This window comes from Arvicanthis niloticus, chromosome 17, assembly GCF_011762505.2.
Source record: "Arvicanthis niloticus isolate mArvNil1 chromosome 17, mArvNil1.pat.X, whole genome shotgun sequence".
In the NCBI taxonomy this organism is placed as follows: domain Eukaryota; kingdom Metazoa; phylum Chordata; class Mammalia; order Rodentia; family Muridae; genus Arvicanthis; species Arvicanthis niloticus.
Genome location: NC_047674.1, coordinates 57,122,944 through 57,135,067, shown reverse-complemented (window position 1 = coordinate 57,135,067; position 12,124 = coordinate 57,122,944). Strand labels below are relative to the sequence as shown.

At 47.6% G+C, this 12,124-nt stretch overlaps 1 protein-coding gene across 2 annotated transcripts in view; it reads right to left on the bottom strand.

Moving 5' to 3' along the window:
• Positions 1-8,725: 8,725 nt before the first annotated feature.
• The window catches only part of Lrfn2 (leucine rich repeat and fibronectin type III domain containing 2), a 165,431-nt gene continuing 162,032 nt past the window's right edge, over positions 8,726-12,124 (bottom strand). For both annotated transcript variants that reach the window (XM_034521659.2, XM_076915369.1), the window contains exon 3: positions 8,726-10,065. In XM_034521659.2, the coding sequence (XP_034377550.1) occupies positions 9,099-10,065 (967 nt within the window). In that variant the 3' untranslated portion in view covers positions 8,726-9,098. The remainder of the gene's footprint in view (positions 10,066-12,124) is intronic.

Below are 12,124 nucleotides of genomic sequence, written 5' to 3'. Positions count from 1 at the left end.
TATGTCACTCTCACACTTTGGAGCAGAACCAGGCTCTGACAGGGAGTCCTCCTTGGTCGGTTACTTACCATCCTAGAAAAGTTGTTAGAGCAGATATAAGAAGGAAAGCCAGAGATAGGCCAATGGCTCACAGTGAGGGGCAGAGTCACAGCAGTAAGGGCTACGGTTTCCTCTAGGTGCTCTGGGGACTGTGGATCTCAGACATAAAGTGCATGCAGTCTTCAGAAGTTATCCCTTGCTCTCCACCCCTCCTCTGCTTCGTTCCTTTTCTCAGTGTCATGGAGACCAGTGGATTTTGCAAGGGTTCATCGATCCCAAAGAAGTCCCTTGCCAGGCTCTCATTCTCCTCTGTTTCTCTTTACCTCCTCCTATCTCTTTCCATCTGTATCTCTGTCTGCCTTCTTGCTTGGCTCTCTCTCTCTCTCTCTCTCTCTCTCTCTCTCTCTCTCTCTCTCCCTCACTCCCTCCCCTTCTTTCTTCTTTTCTTTTTTCCATTCTTTCTTCATCCCTCCCTCCCCATCTCTCTTTCTCCTTCCTTCCTTCCTTCCTTCCTTCCTTCCTTCCTTCCTTCCTTCCTTCCTTCCTTCCTTCCATATCTCAGAGTGGCCTTGAACTCACTATGTAGCCAAGGATGAGCTTGAACTTCTGATCCTCCTCCCTCTGCTTCCCTAGTGCTAACATTACTTCCCTAGTGCTAACATTACTGAGGAATACCTCACCATGCCTGGTTTATGCAGGACTATGGATAAAACCTAGGGCCTGGTATATTCTAAGCAAGCAGCCTATTATCTGAGCTACATCCCCAACCCCATCTACCTAGTTTCCAGCATTATTTAGATGTCACTGGAAGCTGCTTTCTGCCTGGGCTTTGACTTTCCTTCAGGAGGAAATGCAGGCTCTACCTGGAGGGCTCCAGGAATGTGGAGTCAAGGCTCCTCCTTGTCTTAAGCTAAGGCTGAAATTCATCATACATGGCTTTGCTGTTAGAAAAGACTAATAAGACTATTCATGGACATTGAGCACGAAACTTCATACTTATAGAGGGAGGCTGGGGAGGATGACTCCTTTTGCCAACCCTGAGATGCTGACATACTTGAAATGACTATGCTATAATTATAGTAATGATTTCAATCTTGCGCGTCATTAATATTAACGGTTCCCATCACTCTACCTTCCCTCCTTGATGAGAGCTTTGTGAGAACCTGGTACTCCACAGGTGGGCTTACTGAAGTCAATACTGACAGTTGCCAGAAAAGGAAACTGAGTCCAAGAAATAGGATGGCAACCTGGGTTCTCCCACTGCTCTCCCAGGAGCAACTGCCTCTGGCTGGGGTTACTCAAGACCCTTCAATGTGAAGCTGTCCTTCCAGCAAGTGGGCCTTGTTTCTTCTCCCACCTCCACCCTTTCACACCTGGGACATCCAGAACCGCCTCCTTCAGCCTGCTGGTCCTGCTACAAGAGTATAACTATGACAGGGACCCTGCTCAACTCAAAGTCAACCATTTCTTCATCCCAGGTCTTAATTCTCCTTCTCTGAGGTGTGTCAAGATTTTAGGACTTGAAACATGAAGGTGGGGCGTTGGAGAGTCTAGTTTGACTCCCAGAACCCACATAGGGTGGTGGCTCACAATATACTGTAACAGCAGGTCCAGGAGACCTGAAGCTCACCTATAGCCCCCGAGGCTATTTGCACACACACACAAACACACACACACACACACACACACACACAGCACAGCATTCATACACAAATAAGAGTATCAGACATCTTTTTTAAACTCATTCTTCCAGCCATAGGTACCATCTTGAGTTGTGGGGCTCTGGCCAGTCCATCTCCTCCTCTTTCCTTGGGTAATCTTTCTGGAGCTTTAGGCTGTCTCAAGGCATGTGAAGCACCTTTATAAGAACCAGCCTGCATCACTGTCCCTCAGAGAAGTATGGCTTGCCCTCTGGGGGGCAAATGATATCCTTTTCTCTCTGATTTTCCTCAATACTGGGCTTGGTGCTGGCACTCAGCTCATCAGAAGTAGGCTGAGTGAGTCCCTGTGGATTTCTGTATTTTTCTTTTTTTTCTGGGGAGCTCAGCCTCCTGAAAGCAAGGTTCCCACACCTGTGGCATGAGACACAGGTGACATTGTGTTTCTAATCCCCCCTGAGTTCTCTTGGTGACTCCGGAGCAAATCCAACCATCTAGTGTTTATTTCTGTCGCTTTCCAGTAAGCCAAGCCGACGCTAGTTTAGTTCTTCCTTGTCTTCTCCTGAAGGTTGTGGTACACTGAGGCGACTCATCTTGAGCTCTTAGGGACTGTGTAGTCTACAAGAAGGACTTCACAAATGTCAGCTATGGTTATCAGTTCAACTTTGCAGTTTGATATGAAAACTTTAGCTTTTATCTACCTATAGAAAGATTAAGAAATTTCCCATAACTGATCGTGAGTATATAAACAACTAGGCTGTCTTTGACAGAGATGCAAAAGCATGTCCTCAAGTGCTTCTCACCTTCCCCAAGAATTGATCAGGAAAACATGGCAGAGGACTGGTGTTGGGGTGAGGCTTAACGGGTTAACAGGTGAATCTCTGTCTTTCTCTCCTCTCTGTCTCTGTGTCTCTGTGTCTGTCTGTCTCTCTTTCTTGTGTGTGTGTGTGTGTGTGTGTGTGTGTGTGTGTGTGTGTGTGTGTTATCTGCAAATGTCTACATCTATGAGGATGGATGGGTATATATGTTCATAGAAGAGCACGTGAAGGTCAAAGGATGACATTGGTGGCCTGCTATCTCATTCTCCACTGTATTCCTTTGAAACAGGTTCCCTCAATGATTCTGGAACTTGATGCTTTTCAGTTGAGTTAGAGGAGCATGAGTTAGAGCATGTGAATTCTACTAATGCTCCTGTCTCCAGGCCATCTTATCCACTGAGCCATCTCTCCATTCTGGCAGTATTCCTCCTCAAATAGTTAGCAAGATGTATGGAATCCCTGCTGGAGGGAACAGGAGTGGAGCTCTGGGCCTTATGTCATAAGAAATTAGTGATGCTCTGAGACACCAGACAGCCAGCTAACTCAGCTAACCATGGACTTGGAAGGACTGGGGAAAGGAAGACATTTTGGAAGTTGCCTGGGTCATTCAAAGAAAAAAAAATTAACCATTGTAAACATCAATAAATGTTAAGAGTCACTGTGCGGTGCTCCAGGGAGCACAGATAGACAGATTACAGAGAAGGTAAAAAAGGCAGACGGTATGTTCTCCCTCGACTCTCCAGATGGACAGTATGAATGGAGAGGCTGAGGGAGTGAGAGGCTGGCCAGGGTCGTGAATGGCTAAGGACAGGATGAGCAAAGGGAATCCCATGGAGATGGTTGGAGCTTCCCTCCTATCACCAGGGAATCATGTGGCTGTGGGATCTACTATGGTTTCCAAGGTCAGGTCCTGAGATCCTGCTCCAAGTCCAGATGTCACCAGTGTGAGACGGCAGAGAAGGATATTGACTCTGATTGGCCAGCAGCACATTGGTTGGTGTTTTGAGGAACTACAGCATCAGTAATCTCACTCAAAACAGAAGCAAAATCAAGGGAGAGCCTATAACCTAGCTCTGCCTCTTCTGGGAATAGTCCAGAGAGAGTTGTCAGATATCACATGAATTGAAGACAGGGACAAGGTCATCCTTATCAGATGATCTACCATGGCAATGTAGATTCAGAAATACAATGCTAATAGTTAAATTGATCAACTTGATGGGATACAGCATCACCTAGGCAACAAGTCTCTGGGTATGTCTGTGAGCTATGTCCAGGGAAGTTTAACTGAGGAAGAAAGACACATGGTAAGTATGGGTGGCACTGTCCTATGAACTGGTTCCTGGACTGAATGAAAAGGAGCAAGTGAGGTGGAACCCAGCCCTCATCTTCCTGCTTCCTGACTGGATGCAATGTGGCCAGCTGCCTCCCACTCCCATGATCACATATTCACCTGCATAACGGACTGTACCCCCTTAAACCATGAGCTGACTAAAGTCTTCATCCTCAAGGGGTTTTTTGCTGTACATGTTGTTCCAGTAACAAGAGAGTTAACTAACACACTAGGCAACGGCTAACTTCCCTCTCTGGTTTAGTGGGAAACACACTATTTCCTTCAGTTAGACATTGCCAGGAAGGAACCCCAAGAACTTTGCTGTAGAAGCCACCTGGTGATGAGATAGTCACCCCTAATGCAGCAGAAGCTGACTCTACAGTGTAAAGATAATATATGTGTGTGTGTGTGTGTGTGTGTGTGTGTGTGTGTGTGTGTGTATGAAGGGGCAGCATTCCTACAGATGATGGGGGAACAGCCAGGCTGGGTTTGATTCTGTTCCATAGACTTAGGAAGCTCAGATGCTTATCTCTAAGAAGCTGTTTTGTCACAACAAACTCTTGCCTCTGCCAGTGTATGGCACAGAACGTGCAGGGGTGGGAATCTAGGTGTGATATTTCCAGCGCATTCAGGTTTTGACTGATGCCTGCCTACCATCTTTCTTTTGAGTCGGCCAGTCTGTGTCTCCAGTAAAAGGAGCTTGAAGAATTCTCAAGGGCTACAGGAGGTAGGCAGAGAAGGCCCATAAAACCTACAGATACCCTGAGACCTGGACTGGAGACACATAGAGATAGGTCATATTTGTGGAAAACTCCATATCCCAGACTCTAGGGCCAATTCTTCTCCACATTAAAAAGATGATCCTGGCATCTTGACCTTTCTCTTACTTAACTAAAAAAATAACATTCCTTGTGGGGGGAAAAAGTGTATCTCTTAGAATTTCAATAGTTATATTGGAGAAATAAAAAAAAAAAAAACACTTCCTGTGGGGGAAATCCAAGATTGTGTTGATATCAGGACTATGGAAAAATGGGTTTAGCTTTTTGCCGAAATGCTTAACAATCAGGTGGGATGATACAGTCTCTATCAAAGATGGCTATTCAAAAGGTATCCGTCTTCTAGGAAGATAGATCTTGAAATAAGAAGCATCCTGAAAAGAACAAGGGCTTGGGACTAAAAGGAAAGAGAAGATGGGTTGTGACTAAGTGGTTGTGACCATGTATGTTGGGGTGAGAATTTTTATATTCAGACAATTTATATATAAACAAGTTATAAGCAGAAGGGACCAGGTGAGGCTGACTAACCAAGGGACTCCGTGGAAGTCCCTCAGAGGGGAGAAGCAGGTGACCACAGGATGAGCTGAGGAGTGTAGTCTGGCTTATAGATATCTCCTGACCCAGGAGAAGAAGGCCCAGAAAGCCCAAAGTGACATCATCGAGAACCTTTGACCATGGGTTTGAGCCCAGAGTCAATGTCTCAGAGTCTGTAGAATCAAGACCAAGTCCAGAGCTCAGGCTGTGTGGTCATGCTTCTCATGTGACTTTGGGCAAGTTCCCTAACCCTATTAAGCATTGGGTGTTTCATTGTACTAATACCTACCATGAGAAAACATAGAAGTGACAGGGTAAAAAAAATCCAGTGACACATGAGGTGCTGTACCTGGAAACTGTATGAACCCACAGGAATTCAACAAACATTTCTTTCACTTCTGCCTCCAAGGCCCTTCTATGTTTACAGACACACTGTCTAATGTGCTGGTCTGAACTAGCCCCAAGTAAGACTCTATCCCTTTAGAGGTAGTCAGTCCAAATTGAGATCATAAGTGTGATCTACAAGAACATTCAAAATCAGAGTGGAGTTCTTCTGTTGGGTAGCCATGCAATGTGTGAAGTCTGGTTCAGAGGCTGTGTGCTACAGACTCACTGGTTTTTTCATCTTGCATTTGGTTACCCAGCAAGACATTGGAAAAAAAACGTGTATGTATGTGTAACTGTGTTAGTGTATGCCATGAGTGGGTGAGTGCCCACCGAGGCCAGAAGACGGTGCTGGATTGCCCTGGATCTGGAGTTATAGATGGTTGGAAGCTGCCTGATATGGGTGCTGGAGACCAAACTTAGGTCCTTTGCATGAGCAGCAAATACTCCTCACGGCTGAGCCATCTCTCTAGCTCCACCACTACACTTATTTTAAAGCAGAGTCTCATGTAGCTCAGGTTGGCTCACAACTCACTGTGTAGTCAAGGTTCACCTTGAACTCTGAATCCCCTTGCCTCTGCCCCTAGTGCTGCTATTGCAGGCAGGCTTTTGAAACATAGTCTTATCTGCTGCTTGGCTAAAGAGTTGTGAAGGCGCCCATACTCCCCAAGGTCATGAAAGGCAGTAACCACAAACCAAGTTAGCCCTTGAGAAATTGAGAAGCTGGGCCTGGCTGGTAGAGTTGGCCCATTAGTGGTCAGAGGTGACCAAAGGAACACTCAGGGATGCTAAGGACAAATGTCTCCCTTCTTGGAGATAAGTCTTCTTCATTTGTCCCAGGGAGACAGGCCCACTCCTTCTGTCAGAAGACTCCCACAGCTTGTGTGTGAACTTGGCAGGAACCAGAGTCTCCAAATGTATTCACAGACACAGGTGCAAGGGGAAATGGTTAGTTCAATGTCATCTTTAGAAAACCAAGAGTTTCCAGAGCAATGAGTGTCAGACATCCACAGTCACGAGAAGACTCTTTATCCGCTCCTCCCAGGCCGCATGGTGTGGTTGTATTAGAAAAATGTACATTTTACCTGACTTTTTTCAAAAAGGAAAAGATGGCCACTTACATTCTGACACTGGGAGCATTGATTCCCTACCCAGGTCAGGAACATAATGACCCAAAGGCAGGTCCATGTCATGCCACCATGGCCCTGAATCACCGACCAGAAGAGACCATGGGTTGGTCACTCCACTTCTCCTTCTGTCATTGAAACTACTTCCCCTATGGATCACTCGGATAGAATGGGTATGAAAAGTGCAGAGGGAAATTGGAGGGGGTGGGGGAAGCAGTAGCTAAGTAAGTAAGAAAGGTTTCCTTATGGGGGAGTTTGGCTTTGTTTTGAAGCAGGATCTTGTATAGCCCAGGCTGGCCTCAAATTCATTATATAGCAAAGGGTGACCTTAAACTTCGGCTCCTCCTATATTCACCTCCCAAGTGCTGGGGTTACAGAATACACTGTCACATCCAGTTCTGGTGGCGCTGAGAATCAAACCCAGGTTTTGTGCATGCCTGGCAGGCACTTTACCAGTTGAGCTATATTCCTGGTCCTCGAGATGTCCTTTCATTGGGTTGGTATGACAGAGAAAAGACACTTCCTGGTGCCTAGACTAGCACAGAAAATAGATTTGTGGTTTCTGTAGACACTAGTCTGGTGTTCAATTGATTTTGTAAGAGCTAGAAAATGAGATCAGCGGGCAGAAAAAGGAATAGAGATGTGGGGGGTGGGGAGGGCACAGGTATGGAATTTGAGGCTCTCTAGCTGGAGCCACAGGTCATCTGCAGAGACAGTGCCAATTCTATTGTGTGTTCTTGGGTGGATGAAGCCCAGAATGTTCTCCCCTGCATGTTTTGCAAGCTGTGTGACTGGCATGTAGAAAAAGCAAGTCCAGGCTAGACTGAATAAGTCAGGAAGATAGAAAAGAGGGAGAGGAAGTGTGCTTGCAGTGAGGAGAGAGCTGGAAGGACAGGGACAGGGTGCTGCTTTTTGTCTAAAGCAGCCTTTCCCCAGCTGTGGGAGTAGGGGTGGGGTTTGTGCCCAGGTGAACATGAGCCCAAGGTCTTCTTCTGTTCCCATTGCATTTTCTCCATGGGCAGATGCTGCACAGGGAACCACGAGAAGGTAACCCCCACACACAGTCTCACACACCCCAACATGAGCACCCCGAACCATTGTCTGCAAGGTATAAACTCTGCACTCAGAATTACCCTGTGGGGGGCAATTGGGGAAGAGGGAGTTGGGAGTCATGCAATCTAAAAGAAACTTCCTCAGGAGGTAAGTAAGTAGCCTTGGCCACCATGGTGGCTTGGTCACATTAGGCAAACTTCATGCTCTGGGGAAAGGGAGGACCATTTAAGGATGAGTTGATCACAGATACCTCCCAAGCTCTGGAAGAAATGTTTTTAAGAAGGTTCAGTTTCTGTTTCAGACTTCTTGCACATTTCCATTGTGCCAGGGGAGAGTTGGGACTGTTCTAGTGGCTTGTGTCCCTGCCTCCACTCCAGTATACATCATACATCTGGAGTTGGGAAGACCTAATTCATGTTTGGAAGCCCCCTAGAACCTTCCAAGGGCTTTTCCAGGTGGGAAACCAAGGTTCAAAGCAAGAAAGGGCCTTTTTATTTTCCATACCATTTGGTGGCCTGTTCTCATGGCTCCAGGAACCAGACTTAGAGTCTAAAGGGCCCTCCTAGAGCCTCATTCACTTTCCCAAGAGCGCTTCTGATTAGCAGAGGCTCTTGCAGATTCCCAGGAAAAGGGACAGCATCCTCAGAATAATACCCATTCCGCCATACACCATGAAGCCCTTTCTCAATCCCAACCTGCAGCCCTGGGTTAGTGTTCTAACTTAGTCTTTGTGCTGGGCTGGGTGTCATGTCTGGGAACCAGGGGAAACTAGATCATTCACACATCCCAGAGCAGGCTATAGGATTGGCCAGGGGTTATAGGATCTCTGGGCAGGTGGTTCCACAATATACCCACAGTTTTGTTCATTTGCAATAATTACCTACCCCCCACTCCCCACCCCCCCCCACACACACATAGACTTTCTCTCATCTCACCATCCAGCCTGATGGGCACACACTTTCACAAGTAGAAGACACTCTCAATTATCCAGAAGAATGAAGAGGAGTCTGGGAAATGGAAAAATAAATTAAGAAATCAAAACAACACTGGATCCATAAGCAATCCGAAGCCGCTTGCTTGTCGCTACATTTGTGAATAGAAAGGCAGCTGTTCGCCTCTCCAAACACTCAGGGCTCAGTCTGACACATGAGCGAGTCCATTCCCTGAGCACACCCCGCTGGGTGGTGGGGACAGGCCTGGGAAGGTGACATGGGGAAGGGGGTGTAGCTGGGCAGAAGGACATGAGGCTGTTGACAGGGAGACAAGACTGTCCCTGGATGTAAACATCACCATGGAAACTCCACAAATACTTGCCAGTGCTGACTCTGATGCCTTCCCCTCCCACTTCGAGGATAGGAGGGAGGGTTCTCCTTCCCTGGCTACACAGTACTTTCCATTACCCACTCTGAGCTGCCAAATGTCCCCCGGGCTCCCACCAGGTCACTCTCCTCAAAGGGCAAGAGCATGCCATTAACAGACAGGCTGCGCTTCGTCCAGATGTTTGAGACCCGCCTAGGGGGACTGTAGCCACCAGGAGCAGTTGCAGCTGCAGCTGCAAAGTCCCCCATGTCAAAAGAGTGGCTTCGTTTGGCTTTGCCCTCCAGGGGCAAAGGGAGAAGGCTTCTGGCTCGAGTGGCCGGGGGCCCCAGCAGTGGCTCTCTGTCTGAGTGGTGGCCCCTGGTTGATGCCCCTGCCCCTCTGCCTGCTGGAGTCCTGGAGTCTAGAAGTTCTTCTTTCCTTTGACTCTTGAGGTCCAAGGAGGCAAAAGCTCCCATCAAACGGTCAAGGCTGGGCTTGGGACGAGGAGCTGGGGGTGGGAGCCTCCAGGGACCCCTGCCCAGCCCTGCAGCTTCCCCACTGCCCAGGGAGCTGGAGGAAGAAGAGTCACAGGCCCTAGCCAGGCTGGTACTGAAGTCCATCAACTCATTCCGCACCACAACCTTGGGTGGTGCCTGAGGAAGCTGGCCAACAGGAATCCCACCCAGAGGTGGAGGCTGACCCCCATTGGTTTGTGAGTACACGTTGCTGACAGTGGCGGCTGCCATTTTGCCTGGAGCGTCGTGGTTGCAGACTTTGTACCGCACCATGAGAATTACGATGAAGACCAGCAGTGTGGCCACAATGATACCTCCGATGACCAGAATCATAGTGCCCCCCAGGATCTGACTGTGCATAGACTGGCATTGTGGGTAGTCGGCCTTGGTGAAGAACTGGGCGCAGCCCACAATGTTGGTGGCCGTGAGGGTCGTGGCTGTGTCATCCCACATGGCCAGTACGCACAAGTCGTAGCCTGTTCCGGACACCAGGTTGTTGACCACGAAGGCCTTGTTAGAGGCTGGGATCATCCTGGGGAGAGAGGCAGACACAGAGAATAAGAGAGGGTAGAGTGATGGGGAGAAGCCCCAGACAGAGGTAGAGTAATAGGGACACGTGTAGGCCCGCTGAGAAGATGGCAGAGACTGGAAAAGAGAGACAAATAAGCAGTGAAGGAGGTAGGAGAGAGGAAAGGGGAAAGGAGAGGAAAGAGGAGGGAAGGAAGAGTCAAGAATTATGAGTGCAGCATAGAAAACAAAGTGTGGCATAGTGAAGCGAAGATAGACATGTGGTCTGGAAGATCCAGGAGACTGTTGGGGTGAAAAAAAGACAAGAGAGAAATATTCTGGGATGCTGTGTCAGAGAAAGGAGGAAGATAGAGAGTATCCTCTCCAGGTCTGGTTAAGTAAGTGCCAAAAAAAAAAAAATCCAGAAATTAAAGCAATGCATGCAAAGGTGGGGGAGGGGTGTAAAATGATGATTGAGAGTATAGGTGGTGGGGGACCTCTAGACACAAGGCAGAGGCAGAGGTGGTGGCAATGGGGGTGATGTGGGCCATAGAAGGGAGCAAAGGCACCTGGGAAGGAAGAGGTTAGAGGCAGGAAGACTCAGGAATTAGTGAGGTGGCTGCCCTTCCCCCACATCTGTTGTTAACTTCCCTTCACCCATCCCAAACACTATAGGGCATCAGAGATACTGGAGACCTCTCTGGGCTGTCATTGTGAGAATCAGAGCCCAGGTCCTGCTCTGAGCCCGCATCCAGCATCTCTCGCCTATAAGGGTCTTTCTGCTGAGGAGGGAGCAGTTTCTATTTTCAAGTTGTTGGTGTTAATATGACAAAACATGTAGTGGAAAACCAACATGCTGCTCAGAGGGGGAGGTAATGACCCACTGAAGCCCAGGAAGCCACTCTGACACCCAAGGTGACAAGCACTCTGTATCCAAATCATGTCACATCCAGCTAGTAAACTGGCTCATCCATGGGACCTGTAGCAGGGTTCCTGGGCTAAAACATTAGGATGGGTAGGTAGCGATGACCCCACAAGGGAGCTTGTCTGTGGTCGCCTGAGAGCTCCTGAATGAACCTTTCAGAAACTTGGAAACAATCTTTAAGGCTTTGCCATGGCATCCTGCTTCTGCTGTGCCCAGAGATGAATTCTGGGCTGCTCCATAGGCAATCCTGTATAAAGGTCAACCTAAGCGTAAGGGCACCCAGTCCAGCTTTTCTATACCCACTTCTCCACCTCTAAAACCTTCCACTCTCTGGTCTCTTGTGAAGAAAATGGCTCCTTAATCCTCCCTCTCCTAGTTCCTCAAGCTCAGAGCCAAGAAACATAATTAAGATAATCAAATATGAAGTACCAACACCTGAAGACTCCCACCCGAGAACCCGTGAGGAGGATGAAGCTGACAGTTATTGACAACCTATGGGAATACAGCCCCAGAGGCTACCATCCTTGCCTTTGCTGGCCAGTGAGGCCCCACGGATCATCACTTTCGGTCTGTCTGGGACTTTGCAGCCTTCTCTTTATCCAGATACCATGACCATTTAGAGAGACAACTGTACTCTTAATTCACAAGGTAGAGAGAAACGGCCGAGGTACAGAAAAGGTAGACGTTTGCCAAAGTTTACGTAAATATTACTATCCTTCACTCATCAACAGATATGAGAATATGTTTTCTTCTTTTAATGAAAACAATTGTTATTGGTAGGGGGATGTCAAGATGGCTCAGTGGGCAAAAGAGTTTGCCTCACAACTCTGGAGTCTTCATAATGGAGAATCAACTTCCCAAAGTTTTCTTCCTGCTTTCATACATGTGCCATTGCATATCTGCATGCACACACAGATGAACCAGTGGTTTTAAAAGAAATCCTTTTTATTATAGTTTATTTATTTATTTTCTGTGTGGAAAGGGTGATGCATGCATGAAGCATGTGTGGAGGCCAGAGTCTGTTCTCTCCTTCTACCATGTGGGACTCAGAAATTGAACATAGGTTGTCAGGCCTTGGAGCAAGTATCTTTACCCACCAAGCCATCTTGCCAGGCTATAAATAAAGTTTTTGTTGTTGTTTTGTTTTGTTAAGTCCTCA